Genomic DNA, 16,081 nt, shown 5'->3' on the forward strand with positions numbered 1-16,081 from the left:
ATTCGATTGGCTTCTTCCAATTCACATGTGGGAAGGACATTAGAAACCTATTTGTTTACACGGAGTTGGATAGATGGATGGTTTAAGTTTTCTTCTGTACCTAAGGGTATGGCAAAGATATAAACATGGGAGAAAAGTATATTTATGTGAAAAAAAATCATACAATGGAGCTTTTTGTTTTATTTCACCTTCCACTGTACCAAAATATAAACTTCAAATATCTCATTTTTTTCAGTTTTCTTAAAAGGAGTGGTAATCACTGTTTCATCGTATTCAGGAATACTCTTTTGACAGTGTGTTTTTTCACTCTTTTTCTGCCTTATCTCTGTGGAGGCATACTCGGACTCCCAGCATTAAAAGTCATTGATTAGTGTGGAGATTTCAGACACAAACCTGAATGCTCTTTATTGAAGCTTATCCAAATACTGAGGGAAGCCTAAGGAGCTGCAGAAAGCCTCACTGCTGATTCTCATTTGCCTGCTGGAAGTTTGAGCTCCTCCTTAGGGCATTTGATACACTGCCACTGTGGAAAATCACAGCTTAAAAGAAGAGTGTCTCTCTGTGGGAATGGTGCTCAATACATGTTTATTGAATGCATAAATGATGTTCTGCTTAATCACATATCACTGCTTTCCTATCCTATTTCAAAACAACAACAACAAAACACCTTCACTCTCTGTCCTGCTTGGTGTTAGGACAAGTCAGATGTCCTTAGACTATCATGAAAGGTCTTTCTTAATGTGGATTTTTGATATTTTGGCCATATGATGGAGAAGAGAGGAGTAAGGAAGGTATGGCACATTAAGCAGAGTTATCTAAAAGTGACCTTGTAAGTTCATGCAGGGTTTCCTGGACAATGAGGTGGTTAAGACCCGAGCTGTCTCTTTTCCTAGAGCAAAAGGGCTAAATCCAAGCAACTCAGTCCCCACAAACCTTCACCTCCAGGAGCAGGAGCTTCCTCTCTGTATATTTTGCCCCCAGCAGAGAGGACTGGTATACCAAGGAATGCAAGCTCTCCAAGAACAGGGCAGTAGGTGATTCCAGAAAACTCTTATAAATAGCTTGCCTGGCACAACGCAGCCTGTTTATTTCTTCATTGTCGTGACTCCTTTCCTTAGAAGAGAGATCCATGGTGGGAGGATTCTTGTAATGCATTAGAATCCTTTGTTTGTCTCTCAGAAATTATGGCTCTGGCAAGCCTCTCCAACTGATGATAGAGAGGTCAAGAGATCAAGTATATTTCTGCCCTGACTCTGGCCTTCTGAATGATCTCTCCCCCTAATGAAACTCATTTCTCACCCATGTATTGTGATACTGTGAAGAAACCCAGAAAGGACTTCAATCCATAACAAACAAAATTCAAACCATGAATAAAAATCCACATGAACTGACTAAAACACCAAAAGCAATGGCAACAAAAGCCAAAATTGACACATGGGATCTAATTAAACTAAAGAGCTTCTGCACAGCAAAACAAACTATCATCAGAGTGAACAGGCAACCTACAGAATGGGAGAGAATTTTTTCAATCTATCCATCTGACAAAGGGCTAATATCCAGAATCTACGAGGAACAAATTTACAAGAAAAAAACAAAAAACCCCATCAAAAAGTGGGCAAAGGTTATGAACAGACACTTCTCAAAAGAAGACATTTATGCAGCCAACAAACATATGAAAGAAAGCTAATCATCACTGGTCATTAGCGAAATACAAATAAAAACCGCAATGAGATACCATCTCACACCAGTCACAATGGGTATTATTAAAAAGTCAAAAAATAACAGAGGCTGGCAAGGTTTTGGAGAAAACTGAAGGTTTTAACACTGTTGGTGAGAGTGTAAATTAGTTCAACCATTGTGGAAGACAGTGTGGCAATTCCTCAAGGATCTAGAACTAGAAATACCATTTGACCCAGCAATCCCATTACTGGATATATAGCTAAAGGATTATAAATCATTCTACTATAAAGACACATGTACATGTATGTTTATTGCAGCACTATTCACAATAGCAAAGACTTGGAACCAGCCCAAACACCCATCAATGATAGACTGGATAAAGAAAATGTGACACATATACAACATGGAATACTATGCAGGCATAAACAAGGATGATTTCATGTCCTTCGCAGGGACATGGATGCAGGTGGAAACCATCATTCTTAGCAAACTACCACAAGAACAGAAAACCAAACACCGCATGTTTTCACTCATAAGTGGGAATTGAGCAATGAGAACACATGGACACAGGGAGGGGAATATCACACACTGAGGCTGGTCGGGGGCTGGGGAGCTGGGGAGGGATAGCATCAGGAGAAATAGCTAACGTAAATGACGGATTGATGGGTGCAGCAAACCACCACGGCACGCATATAGCTATGTAACAAACCTGCACATTCTGCACACGTATCCCATAACTTAAAGTATAATAATAAAAAATTTTAAAAATTCCACTTGAAATTTATGTGTGGAATAAAGGTATAATTCAGAGCAAACTCTAGAATAAAAGAAAATAAGAGTTGGATAAACAAAATTTCAGAAATAAGAGGCACAGCTAAGTACAGAACTTTGTAGACACAATGGAAGAGGCTGGCTGCAACTGAAAAGGAGATATAGATAATCCATCTAAATTCTCACAGAGGAACAGGCAGAACAGGCAAGACATGCATAGGAGAGATCTGAGGAGGCTGTCTGTCTTTGGTTAGGAAGACCTGTAATTTAAAATCCGATGAAGCAGTAGAAGTCTTTTTGAGAGAAACCCTGGGAAAATTTTGCTTCTCCTTCTTCAAGCCCAATAGCAAAAATATGCCTTCACTCAAACCATCCTAACACAATTATGTAAGCTAACTAAATTAATGACAATACCACATTCTTATGGGACAGGGTTTTTATCGGCAGTGAGGTGCACAAAGAAAGAATTAGTAGCACCAACATTCTGTCTCCTCGGTGTCTGAGTCTTTTCCCTGAGTTGGGATTCAAGGTTTCTGCCCTTAGGTTGGTTATGACTGTTGATGATAACATTGGTGGTAACCCCTTTCGAACCCATACTGATGTGTTCTTTGGGTGCTTTTTAAACGGGGAAACAAGAAGTCCAGCCAGGTTTCAGAAGCTCATAGATAAAAGCAGGATATGCATTGCCTATGACTAAAGTCTAATCTATAACTTCTCCATTCTTCCTATCATCGGAAACTATCGTTTTCTTTTCCCTGCTAATTTGTCCCAAGAGTACTACATCAGAAACCGGGCCTGAACTTTTAATGAATCAGTTGCTTTTATATTTGCTTAATTACAGAAAAATTGAATACTGGAAAACAAAATGTATTGTTTAAAAATGCTCATATATACTGTTGCTATCTCTGTTATCTTAAAAACCGTATATTAATTTAAAAAACAACAGGATTCATTATTTATACTCTCTCTCCCTCTAGCATAGTATGGAGGAAATATTTGGAACCAGTTCACTTAGGAGTTTAGAAAATGTTGCATCAACACTTTCATCCTTGGTCTTGGGTCTAGATTTCACCCACTTCTGAAGTGCTTGACATTGGAAGATACAAAAAGGGACTGAGGTGAGAAAAATCCTTCCCCATGTAAGGGAGGGGGAGTTTTCAAAAGAAAGAAGTAGGAAACAGTGGAGTAGGAGCTTTGAAAGAGGTGACTGAGTGGTTAGGAAGGGCGATAGGTATAAGGCTTATCCCATCAGGCACCAGGCACCCATTTCAAATGGTTTCTGACATACTTTCTTGGATTTTCGGAATTAGAAAGCTGAAGAAAAAAATCTACTTCTGAGATATCCTCATTGGTAAAGTCCTGTAGGTAATTTACTCATGTCAATTTCATGAATGGAGTTATAGGGAGTAAGAGAAAAGATGTGAAGTGTCCCTTAAGCTAGAGGGAAATGCTTTTGGGGCCATTATAGAAACCTGATGATGTGGCTGGTCATTGCCTGCTTTGGCTGTGATTTGATCACGGCAATAGGTGGTATCATTCTAGACCTAGTACCTGTGCTGGAAGTGAGCTTGCAAGTGAATCCTTTTCCAGTTGAGCTTTGAGATGAATGCAGCCCCAGGCAAGACCTCAATTGCAGCCTTGTGATCCTAAAGCAGTGGATTGTGCTAAACTTACAGAAACAATGAGATAACAAATGTTGCTGTTTTAAGCTTCTAAATCTAGGGGTAATTTAGTACACAGTAATAAATAACTGAAACATTTCCTATCTCAGCTTCTGGCCCTGCAAGATGGATGGCCACCAAAAGATAGGGAAGACCTAGATCTCTGCATCACTGTTTAGACAAAAGCTATCAGGCCAGGAACACCTATTTTGGACTTACAGATGACTGAGAATTTACTTTTAATTGTTTAAGCCACTGACATTTTGGGGTGGATAAATTGAACAGATAGAATTAGTTGCCTTATTAATACAATCTACTTTCCCTTAGTTATTATTTCCTCTTTTTTTCAAAGGGGTTCATTTTAATGCTTCCAATATTTTTATTCTCTACTGTTTTGCAAGTTTGACATTCCACTTCTCTTTTGCTTAGTGCTTGTTCTTAACTTTTTAACATACATATGTGATGGGTCATTGAATAAGCAGGAATCAGAAATCAACTTTATATTTGTCTTTTCTGCCTGTTAAACATTGATGAGCTCTCTTCCCTGGTGCTGCCAACCGAGGTGCAAGCCATCTCCTACTTGGCATCAGACCAAATGTAGATTCCTCCTAAAGCCCAAGATAGTAAAAAAGAGGACCAAGAAGTTCATCTGGCACCAGTCAGATGGACAGGTCCAAGTTAAGTGTAACTGGTGGAGACCAAGAGGTATTGATGACAAGGTGCAGAGAAGATTTAAGGGCCAGATGTTGATGCCCAACTTTGGTTATGGAGGCAACAAGAAAACAAAACACATGCTGCCTAGCACCTTCCAGAAGTTCCTGTTCCATACTGTCAAGGAGCTGCAAGTGCTGCTGATGTGTAGCAAATCTTGCTGCACTGAGATTGTTCACCATGTCTCTTCCAAGAACTCCAAAGCTGTCTTGGAAAGAGTAGCCCATCTGGCCATCAGGGTAAACAATCCCAATGCCAGGCTGTGCAGCACAGAAAATGAATAGACAGCTTATGTGCATGTCTTTTTATGCTTTAAAATCAAACCATAAAAACTGCTGATATGGTTTGTGTGTGTGTTCCTGCCCAAATCTCATATTGAAATGTAATTCTCAATTTTGGAGGCATGGCCTGGTGGGAGGTGATTGGATCATGGGGGCAGTTTTCTCATGAATGGTTTAGCACCATCCTCCTTGGTACTATCCTGGTGATAGTGATATAGAAGATAGAAAGAAATTATTTAGGCAGATAGTGAGGGCAAAAGAGTCCGTGGCAAAACTTCCCTTTTAACAAAAAGCAGCCCTAGAAATCATTTTTTGTTTCTAACAAAGAGCAGCCAGAAAGATCAAGCTGCAAACGTAGATAAGGAAGCTGGAAGCTTGCACAGGGGAATGATGGCAGCTGTGCCAATAGAAAAGGGCTACCTGGGGGCCAGGCATGTCCACCATGGAAGTTGCATCTTTCTTTTTTTTTTTTTGTTAGCATGTGCAGAGTAAGAAGGAACTCAGCAACATGGAGAAACTCAGGCAGGTAATCTACTTGCATAATAAAAGATTGGGGCGGAGGCTGACAGAGATTTGCACCCTATACAGATGGCAGACCTAGTTCTAACCAGTTTATCATGCACTATGTAGATCAGACAACACCCCCCCAACTAGCTCATCTACAACCCCTGCCCTGCGTTTCACTGCACATTGGCAACCCGTTTTTCTGGGACCCCTCTCTGTAGCAGAGAGCTATTCTCTTTCCTTCACCTATTAAGCAGATTAGCCTCATTCTTTTTGTGTCCACGTCTTTGATCTCTGTGCCGTGAGACAATAAACCTTGGGTGTCACCCCAGACAATGAGGCTGCATCAATAGTGAGTGAGTTCTTGTGAGAGCTGGTCATGTAAAAGTGTGTGGCATCTCTCACCTTGCTCTCTTGCTCCTGTTTTGCCATGTGATGTGCCTGCTCCCCTTTTGCCTTTGGCCATGATGGGAAACTTCCTGAGGCCTCCCCAGAAGCAGATGCCACTATACTTCCTGTACAACCTGCAGAATCATGAGCCAATTACCTCTTATAAAGTACCCAGTCCCAGGTATTTTCTTTATATCAATGTGAGAATAGCCTACTACAACTGCCCCCACCCCAACAAAAAATGATGACATGAGCAAAGTTCACCCTTAGTACTAGATAAGAGTGCAGGCAATTCATGACGTGTCTGGTAACTCTTAGATAACATGATGTCTTATACATACTTTAAGGTAAAACAGAACAAAAATAGGAAAGGGCCTGGCATGTGTACCTTTACCAAGCTCCCCAGATGACTCTAATTCACCCAGAGTTTGGGAACTACACAAAACATAGTCTTGATTTAGAAATTAGAATGTTCAATTCAATATGTTAATTTCCATTTTCGTCATCATTTAAAGAGAAAGTCCCTCCAGTATCTTCTGAGATGAGCTGCCCTCTCCTAGAAAAGCAGTGTGGTTCTTGCCATCCCTTCAGAAGCATCCCTCCTACTCCTTGTTAACAACTTTCTGACCCAACCAAGATCGAAGTGATATGGGAGGAGGGCAAGGAAGTGCTGGGTAGAGAAGGGAAGAGTCCTGGAGAGAGCTCCACCCTTGGGCCTGTGCCATGGACCTAACAGAGAACAGGCATTCCTGTCTATGTGCCCAAATGTTGCATTTTCCAAGACCACTATGGTCTGCTACACCTTCTGTCCTGTGCCCATATAAGCCCAAGACCTTAGTGGGCACAAACACAAGTGGCTAGACATTGAGAGGAGCAGAGGAACACACCAGCAGACACAAGCTGACTAGCAATGGTGGAACAATGTGGATGCCGAGGGGAGTTTGGCAGTGGGGAGTTGGAGAGTCTGGTCATTGGGCAGCCTGACTCCAGGGGAAGACCACTTTCTCACTCCATCCCCCTTCTAGCTCCCCATCCATCTCACTGAGAGCCACTTCCACCACTCAATAAAACCTTGCACTCATCCTCCAAGCCCACATGTGATCTAATTTTTCCGGTACACTGGACAAGAACTCAGGATACAGAAAGTCCTCTGCCCTTGCAATAAGGCAGAGGGTCTAACTGAGCTATTAACACAAGTTGCCTGTAGGTGGCCAAACTGAAAGAGCACACTGTAACACATGCCCACTTGGACTTTGGGAGTCATAAACACTCACCCTTAGACACTACCATGGGGTCAGAGCCCAGAAGTGCTCCCCATGACCTCCGCACCTACTCGTCTACATGCTTCCCCTAGGGATTGAGCAGCTGGGCACCTAAGAAGTGAGCCACACCCCTATTGCATGCCCAGTGAAGGGGATAATGGAACTCTCCCATTTCAAAATCAGGAGGGGGAAAGACTGAAAAGGAGCAGAAAATCTCTTATTTAAATGCCATCTTTAAAATGTTGACAAGCATACATTGCTAATACAATATTAAGCAGTACCGGTATCTTCCACCTGAAGGATATAAGAATCTTGGAATGCTTTAGCTCTCATTATCCTATCCAATCACGCATGTTACTGTTGTTTAGGATTTTCACTCATCCTTAATCTTTTAATCAAATTAGTAGTTGTTATTGTTATCATTATCATTTTCTACAGTCAAGGTTTACTTGTTCAGGTTTACTCATGTTTCCCAATGCTTTCGTTTAGTTTTACCATTTGCATGTTATTGCATTTCAGAGGTTTTTATTGTGTCCTTCTCCGTCATTAGCCCTTCCCTCTTTCATATATATAATTACTCTCCTATATTCTCATTTGAGAGATTACTTTTGCCTGTTTCTCCCTCCCTCTTGATGGATACTGTCATTGCCTACAGAATTTTAGATTGTCATTAATTTCTCTCCGTCTGTTGAAGAGATAGTAGGCATTGGGATTTGTACCTAATCTAGTATCCACTTTTGCATTTTCTTTTGCTGAGAGAATCCTAAAGCCAAGAGCCTGCTAAATATCTCCATTTTCAGACTTCATTGCTGCTAGGAGTGGAGTGGTCCTTAATGTAATTCTCGCTGGTAAAATATAAGTGAAACTCTGCTGGTCATTTCTGGGAAATATTTTACTTTCATGACAAAAGAAGACAGACACTGTTGAGAAACTCCTTCACTAATTCTTTCCACTGCAGAGGTTACGAGACTTCTGTGGCTACAGCAGTCATCTTGTGACTTTGAAATTACAAGCATGAAGAACCAACAGAATTTTAGAAATGAAACTCTGACATTGTTGAGCCACTTAATGCCAGAAACCACTCACCTGATTTTTATTTTTTAGACAGAGTCTCCCTCTGTCACCCAGGCTGGAGCGGTGCAGTAGTGTGATCTCGGCTCACTGCAACTTCTGCCTCCTGGGTTCAAGTGATTCTCTTGCCTCAGCCTCATGAGTAGCTGGGACTACAGGTGTGCACCATCACACCCGGCTATTTTTGTACTTTTGGTAGAGATGGGGTTTCACCATATTGGTCAGGCTGGTCTTGAACTCCTGACCTCATGTGGTCACCCGCCTTGGCCTCCAAAGTGCTGGGATTACGGGCATGAGCCGCCGCACCCAGCTGATTTTATATTTACAAATCTTATATTCTGCACGGTGTTATATAGGATGCACCATGTACATTTGTGTCTTTGCACCTTTGTGCTGGCTCTTGTCTGCTACTCCCTACCTCCCATGCTTCTTGCCTTTTACTCTTTAACTCCCACATCACAATTTACTCCTTTTGTGAATATTTCCTTAACTCCCTTTGGCAAAACAATTGACCCTTTCATCTGTGTTCTAGGAACAACTTGTCCGTGTTTGTACTGACACTGACCACATTTTATTGTAATTCATATTTTGAGTCTGTCACTGTCACCAGATTGTTCTTCAAAAACAGGTGTCATTCTTTCTATAGATTTTATCACAAAATTGGGGTTCAGTAAATATTTATTTAATGAATTAATATATGGCCAATGGTTTGGCTGCCATGTCCAAACACAATTATTAATTTTTTTTTTCCTGTGGCTCTCTTTTTCGTGTATGTTGTCTTTAGTCATTCTTTCTGACAAACGAATTCAGAGCTCCTTTTGGGTACAAATAATTCCTCCAAAAACCTCCTCAGAAATCACGTGTGGAGCTGATTAATATGTTCTTAATGAGCTTTCTGTTTCTAGAATAGTATGTAGAATGTTATTGTTAAGTAACATTTTAGTGTTCTTTCTTTCCTTTCCCCAAAATGCTATTGTTTCCCTAAAGTGTTGATAGTGGAAATTTAAGGTTTGCTTCAAGTAAAGAAATACTATTTTAACATCTGTTAGGCTAGAAGAATAATTTTCATTATTCATAGGAGACTTAAAGAATAAAAACCAAGATAATGTTAAATAAGATTGTCTAGGAGCAGAGTGATTTTACCATTTCAAAATGATCTTACTATTTTATTATTGTGGTTAACTAGACTGGAGAATATTTGTCTTTTTTTTTATGGATTTCAATAAGTGTTCTGACCAGGATTTACTTCAATGTTTGTTGGTTACTTTCTCCTCTGGGACATTGTTTGTGGTTTAAAAACTCTTTGTATTTATTAACAATTTAGCCAGATTCAGATGATCAGAGAACTTACCGTGAAGCCAGAGGCATCTTACTATAACAGATTCATAACTGAAGGATGAAGGTAAGATAGATGAAGACACAATTTAATCAAACTAAAATAATTTAAAACTTGGCAGAGTAAAACTGTATTTAGAAAATGATACCTTGATACTACTAGACTGGAGTAAATTAAACCTATCATGACTTTAGACTGGACATGGATAAAATATTTTAGTCCTTGCAAGAGAAATGTTTGAGAGATTGTTAAATTCTCCTTGAGTTGTCATTCTGACATAGTATATATTCAAACTACAAATCTTTGAACTATGTTTGGTTTACTAGTTACTCATATTTATTACTTTTTATTTTCTACTACCAAAAGTACTTTCATTCTTCTATATAAATATTGTCCTCAATATTGTATTTCTTTTTTGCTCTACTCCAATCCTTCTGTGTTTACTAGCTTTAATTAAAACAAACAAATAAACAAATGAAAAACTTCAACTCTCTATGTTGCTTCCATTTAGGCGGAAGTTCTGCTCGAGATGGTAAAGCCCTATTGGAGATCAGCAGAAAATATAAATGAAGGCATAGACCAAGTGCAGATGACCGGGGAGTGGGTTTATGGGGACTTTTGGGTCCAGAGAACACATATCCTATCTAAAGTGGGTAGCTGCTACTCTTGCTCATTTTTAGTGGATTAATTTTTTTCTAAAAAGGTCATGCATGCAGATATTCCAGTTAAATCTTCATTTGAAAAACATGTTGCCACATCTAGACATTGAGCATCAATGATTGTTAACACAACAAAAAGTGGGATGATGAATGTATCACTGCCCATAAAGCAGTCTTGTAATAAAATTGGAATATGAACGCAATGTAACTTCTGGATCCAACTCTCAATTTACAGCAATCCAGAGAACACAGGAAGTCGTTAAACTACACCACAGGGATGCAATCAGCACAGACCAGACTGTAGGGGACAACAGGACCAACAACAGCTTCTTCAACAAATAATTAAAAGGAAAGAAAAGAGGTGGAGGGTAAATTTATAGGTCAAAAGAGGCTTAAGAGCTACATTAACCAATTACAATTGCACAGATTTTCAACTGCACAGTGGTCAAAACCCCAATCCCCATATTGTTTAATGCTACCCTATATATGCAACTAATTTTCAATTCTTGCTTCTCATTCTCATAAAAAACTAGAACATGTTAATTATACTTTAGAGAAATAAAGATATATAGACTACAATTTTCACTTGGAGAGTAAGAGACATAGAAATCAAACCTTAAAGAACAATGCGATATCACCCTCTTGCTCAGTGTTTCAATATTTAAACTGTATAAATGTATTTCTCATTGTTAGACTGTTTGAATATTTCCTCAGATTTTCAATCTTGCAATACAATGCTTCTGAGTAACAACAGATTCAAATTAGTAAATGGCAGCTCCAAAGTGTATTTCTGAGCAAATCATCCCCAGGGCCTGCCAATCAAAGACCATGATATATTCAGAGTACTTATTGCTATTATACAACACTTTGCAAAAGAAGGCCATTTGGAGACCAATAATACCTTTATCCAGTGTCCCTGGGGACAACTTAGGTCATTCATTGTTAGAATCACTGACTGCTAATTCCCTAAATCCTACTTGAGGGAATTAAAGATTCCAGAGATGTCATTGCTGGAGACCTTCTTGAGCCCCATTGCATGAAAAGTGGCCAGTACGGCGACTACACTTACATAGTGCTTGGTAAAGGCTGACTCCCTTCCCTCCACCCTGTCCATTACTCAATGAAGCCTGTCTAACGGATAAGCAAAATGATTTAACACAGTGCCTCTCAGTCTGGTGATGGGGGGTTAAGGATGGGAGTAGAGGACACATATTAAGCTTGCCTAGGGAAATTGTTTTAGGGTCTACAACCTTTCCCTGTAGGTGAATCAGAATTTGAGAACTGAAATCTGAAAACCTCCCCAGATGGTTTTAGTATCATCTCTCCAGTGATACCCATACTCCTGCCCTGCACACCAACAAAATCCCTGTTTGAAAACCACTGCTCTAACAAAATGAATCTCAGAATCTTAAATGAGAGAACTTCAAATGTTGCTATTCTGTTATAATCCATCATCTACCTTAGGAGAGCTGTCATTCTGTCAGTTACTTATGCATATCAAATTTAAAAGTAAATCTTAACATCACTACAATTATATTCGAATGGTCTCTGTTAAACAAGACTTCTATTTCATGCCACAAATGTTAGAATTATCTTTATGTTTAACATTGCTATGATTATTAGAAAAATAAAATAAAATGCTTGCAGTCAGTTCAAGGAATACTTTCCTATGAAACAGCATAGTTACAGTTCAGGTGTAAAATAACTCACACAGAAATATAGGAGAAGGGAAGAAAAGACTGTTTAACCATTACTAACTAGGGAATTATTTAAATAACGAACAAGAAAGCAGAAATTGGTATAAGCAAATAAATAGAGGCTATATATGCAGATACAATAGTGCTAGTATAGTTTATATATGGTAATAGCTTAATAGTGCGGTGGCATGGAAGTGAATGATCCCTAATGGACAATTAATCAAATCTACCAGAGTTAATTCTGCCTCCTGTTGGACGCTTCCATGGTCTGTGGTTAGCGCCTTCCACTTCCGGTTCTTCTACCTTTGGTATTTTTCTTTTGAAACATCTTGAGGAGGCTATGTAATCCACTCTGCAGTTTCCCTATCAGACTGATGATTTGTAAAGCAGAAAATACATTAACATCGATTCTTTGGCTTTCCCTTTGGAGGCTCATAGTCAAGATAAGAAAGGTTTGATTATTCTCAAAATTCCTGCAAAACCTCTGCTGTTTCCATCCTCTTTTTCTTCACGTTCCTCCCACCTCCTTCTCAACATGCTCTCCTTTCCTTAGTCCAGCAGCTTGCAAAGCGACAGGCTGACCCGGTGTCATCCCGGCTGTGCAAGAGTGGCAGGAAGTCTTCCTGATCGGCTTGGGGACTCCGAATTTGGCAGCACAAGGTGCCTGGGCTGTATAATCTTTTTGTGAGAGGTGTATATGTAACTACCTTGGGTTCATGATTTCTTATTTCTACCAAAAATAAATTTTAAGGGTCCTAGCACAGTTTCTTTCTTTCTTTTTTGAATGAGAGTATTAAGGTAAAGAGACTACTTTTAAAACATTGGTGATCTCTGTGGTGTTCCTCTTTAAAAGGAAAAAAGAACATCTACAAGCAAAAATTTACTTGATGATCATAGATATACAAAGTACAGATCTCAGTTTAAACCTCAGATGTGAGAAAGCTCCAATTTGTTTTTCTATAACACATCTCAATAACTAATATGCACCCCGAATGTTGTGTGAGGTGGCAATTTGGGGTTCCTACTCCCTTTCTCTAGAGTTGTGTCTGAAGTCTGAGACTTTAGTTGTCCAGGCCTGTGACACCGAGAGAACTTGATCCCAGTTAACTTTTGAACATGCTGACATCACACCTGGATCCCAACTGTCAGCACATACAGGTTGTGGCTGTGTCGTTTCTCATTCCTATCAGAAAAATCCTGTTGTCCTCTTCTCAGCAAGAGATTCATCTACCACTTCTGCACCACGCCGAGTGACATAATTGTCTGTGCAGTAGTTTTCAAGTGTCTTCTAACCCCTCACCATTCTCAAGGCAGGGGACAATTCTGTTGCTTACAAGCCAAGCCATGCTGGGCATGTCAACTTCTGTGGCTCTGTTAAGGCCTTCTGACTAGCCTTTGCCTTGGGGATCTTGCCTCTATGGTGCTCTACCAAAGCAAGACCCAGTATGCCAGAAAAATAGCTTCCTTCTACTGCAGCACTTGGCCTGGCATGGGCTGACTCTCTTCTTCCTTTTCTTCTTTTTCTCTTCATTTTTTTTTTTTTTTTTTTTGAGGCGGAATCTCACTCTGTCACCCAGGCTGGTGTGCAGCGACACAATCTTGGTTCACTACAACCTCCGCCTCCTGGGTTCAAGCGATTCTCCTGCCTCAGCCTCCCAAGTAGCTGGGATTACAGGCACCCACCACCACGCTGGCTAATTTTTTGTATTTTTAGTAGAGATGGGGTTCCACCATGTCGGCCAGACTGGTCTTGCACTCCTGACTTCAAGTGATCCACCACCTCGGCCTCCCAAAGTACTGGGTTTACAGGCATGAGGCGCAGCACCCAGCCTTCTTCTCCTCCTTTAAATCAACTTCATTGTGATATAATTTGTGCACAATAAAACACACTGCTGTAAGTATTAAATTCAATAAGTTTTGTCCAGTGTTCATACCCACACAGCCTTCACCACAATCAGGAGGCAATACATTTCCATCACTTTTCCTCATGCCCTTTGCAATCAACATCTCTGATTCCAGAACCAGCCAATCACAGATCTGCTTTTTGTTACTATAGATGAATTTAGCCTACCCTAGAATTTTATATAAATGAAATCCTGTGTTACGTACTCTTTCATTTTTGACTTTCATTCTCATGATTTTGAAATTCCTATGCTGTTTGTAGTAGCAGTATTTCATTCCTTGGTATCGCTAATAGTATTCTGTTGTATGAATATACTAAAATTTGCTTATCCACTCACCTGATGATGGACATCTGTGTTGTTTTGTTGAATGAAAGAGCTTGATTAATGTTACATGGAAATGTCAAATTGTTTTTCAAGGTGGCTGTATCATTTTACATCTCCTTCAGCAATGTATTATAAAGCCAGTTCCTCCACATCCTTTCCAGGCTTTTTCATTTTAGCCATAATGGGTCTGTAATGGTTTCTCATTTTAGCATTAATTTGCATTTCCCTGATAACAAATGATAATAAGCATCTCCCCATATGCTTAGTAGCCATTTGTATATATTCCTTTGTGAAATGTCTGTTCAAATATTTTGCCAATTTTATCAATGGATTATTGTCTTGTAAAAGTTATCTATGTGTAGTAGATACAAATTCTCTGTCAGATCTATGTATTTTAAACATTTTCTCCCCATCCATAGCTTGTATTTTCATTTTAATAATAGTACTGTTCAAAGAGAAAAAGGTTTTAATTTTAATGAGGTCAAATTTATTATTTTTTCTTTCATGATTTGTGTCCTAAGAAATGATTGCCTACCTCAAAGTTGCAAAGATCTTGTTTTATTCTAATATTTCTGTAATTTTAATTTTTACAATATATCTTATTTTAAATTAATTTTGGGGTACAATGATGTTAATGGCAAGGCTCATATTTTTTTCATATGGATATCTAATTACTTCAGCATCATTTATTGAAAAGATTATTGTATCCTCACTGAATTATCTTGAATCTTTCATTGTTTGGTTTTGAGGCAGGGTCTCACTCTGTCACTGCTCTGGAGTGCAGTGGCAAAATCTTGGCTCACTGAAGCCTCAACTTCCTAGGCTCAAGCAATCCTCCCACCTAAGCCTCCCAAGTACTAAGACTACAGGTGTTTGCCACCATGCCTGACTCATTTTTATTTTTTTATTTTTCTGTAGAGATGGGTCTTGCTATGTTGCTCAGGCTGTTTTCAAATGCCTGGGCTCAAGCGATCCTCACCCCTTGGCTTCCAAAGCATTGGGATTGCAGGCATGAGCCAGCACACCCAGCCTTGAATCTTTGTTGAAAATCAGCTAATAATATATGTGTGGATTATTTCTGGACTCTATTTTGTTGATTTATATTTTATTATGATTCAAATAGCACACCCTCTTAATTTTTTACAGATTTATATTAAGCCTTAAAACATTTTTTCTTTTTTCTAAGCATTTGCATTTTCAGGCAAGTTTTAGAATTTGTTTATTAAGTACTACATTACTGCTCACTGGGATTTTAACTGGGATTGCATTGAATCTCCTGATATATTTGTGGAGAACGGAGATCCCAATAAGGTTTAGTCTCCCAGTCCATGAAATTGGTATCTCTCCATTTATTTATCTTATTTCTCTCAGCAATGTTTGACAGTTTTCTGGGTAAGGTCTTGCTCACACCTTACTAAATTTATTTTCAAACATTTCATGCTTTTAGATGTGACTGTAGGTGGTATTATTTTTATTTTAAATTTATTTTTCAATTATTTGTTGCTGGTATATAAAAATATACTGAATTATGTATCCTGACTTTTCATCCTGTGAGTTTGCTAAATTCTATTATTTCTAGCAATTTTACTTTTGTAGATTCCTTAGGATTTTCTACACATTCATCTTGTCTGTGAGTAGATGATAATCTATTTCCACTCTGTATCCCTTTTCTTTTCAATCTGTATGCCTTTTATTTCTCTTTTATGTATCATTGTACTGGCTAGGACCTCAAATACAAGGAGAACTAATAAGAGTTTCCGTAGCCTTAAAAATAGTTTATGAAATAATTTTTGTTGTTTCGAGGATGAGGGAGATAGTTTTATATTACAT

The 16,081-nt window shown here is 39.1% G+C and overlaps 1 protein-coding gene and 1 long non-coding RNA gene across 3 annotated transcripts; both read left to right on the forward strand.

Annotated features, from left to right (window-relative positions):
- Positions 1–3,428: 3,428 nt before the first annotated feature.
- On the forward strand, positions 3,429–12,780 carry LOC134759011 (uncharacterized). Of its 2 annotated transcripts, XR_010134851.1 has the most exons (4): positions 3,429–3,569; positions 5,583–5,630; positions 9,656–9,733; positions 10,179–12,780. It is a non-coding gene; the product is annotated as an uncharacterized lncRNA (long non-coding RNA). The 2 variants fall into 2 exon arrangements; XR_010134852.1 differs by lacking the exon at positions 5,583–5,630.
- On the forward strand, positions 4,643–5,107 carry LOC101140792 (large ribosomal subunit protein eL32-like). Its single transcript, XM_055349435.1, has one exon. The coding sequence runs from the start codon at positions 4,643–4,645 to the stop codon at positions 5,105–5,107; it is 465 nt and encodes a 154-aa protein (XP_055205410.1).
- Positions 12,781–16,081: the final 3,301 nt, after the last annotated feature.

Source organism: Gorilla gorilla, chromosome 7, assembly GCF_029281585.2.
Source record: "Gorilla gorilla gorilla isolate KB3781 chromosome 7, NHGRI_mGorGor1-v2.1_pri, whole genome shotgun sequence".
Taxonomy (NCBI): Eukaryota; Metazoa; Chordata; class Mammalia; order Primates; family Hominidae; genus Gorilla; species Gorilla gorilla.

What these genes read in the sequence shown, in the direction of transcription:
- LOC101140792 (XM_055349435.1), top strand. Translation starts at nt 4,643, where the DNA reads ATGAGCTCTCTTCCCTGGTGCTGCCAACCGAGGTGCAAGCCATCTCCT.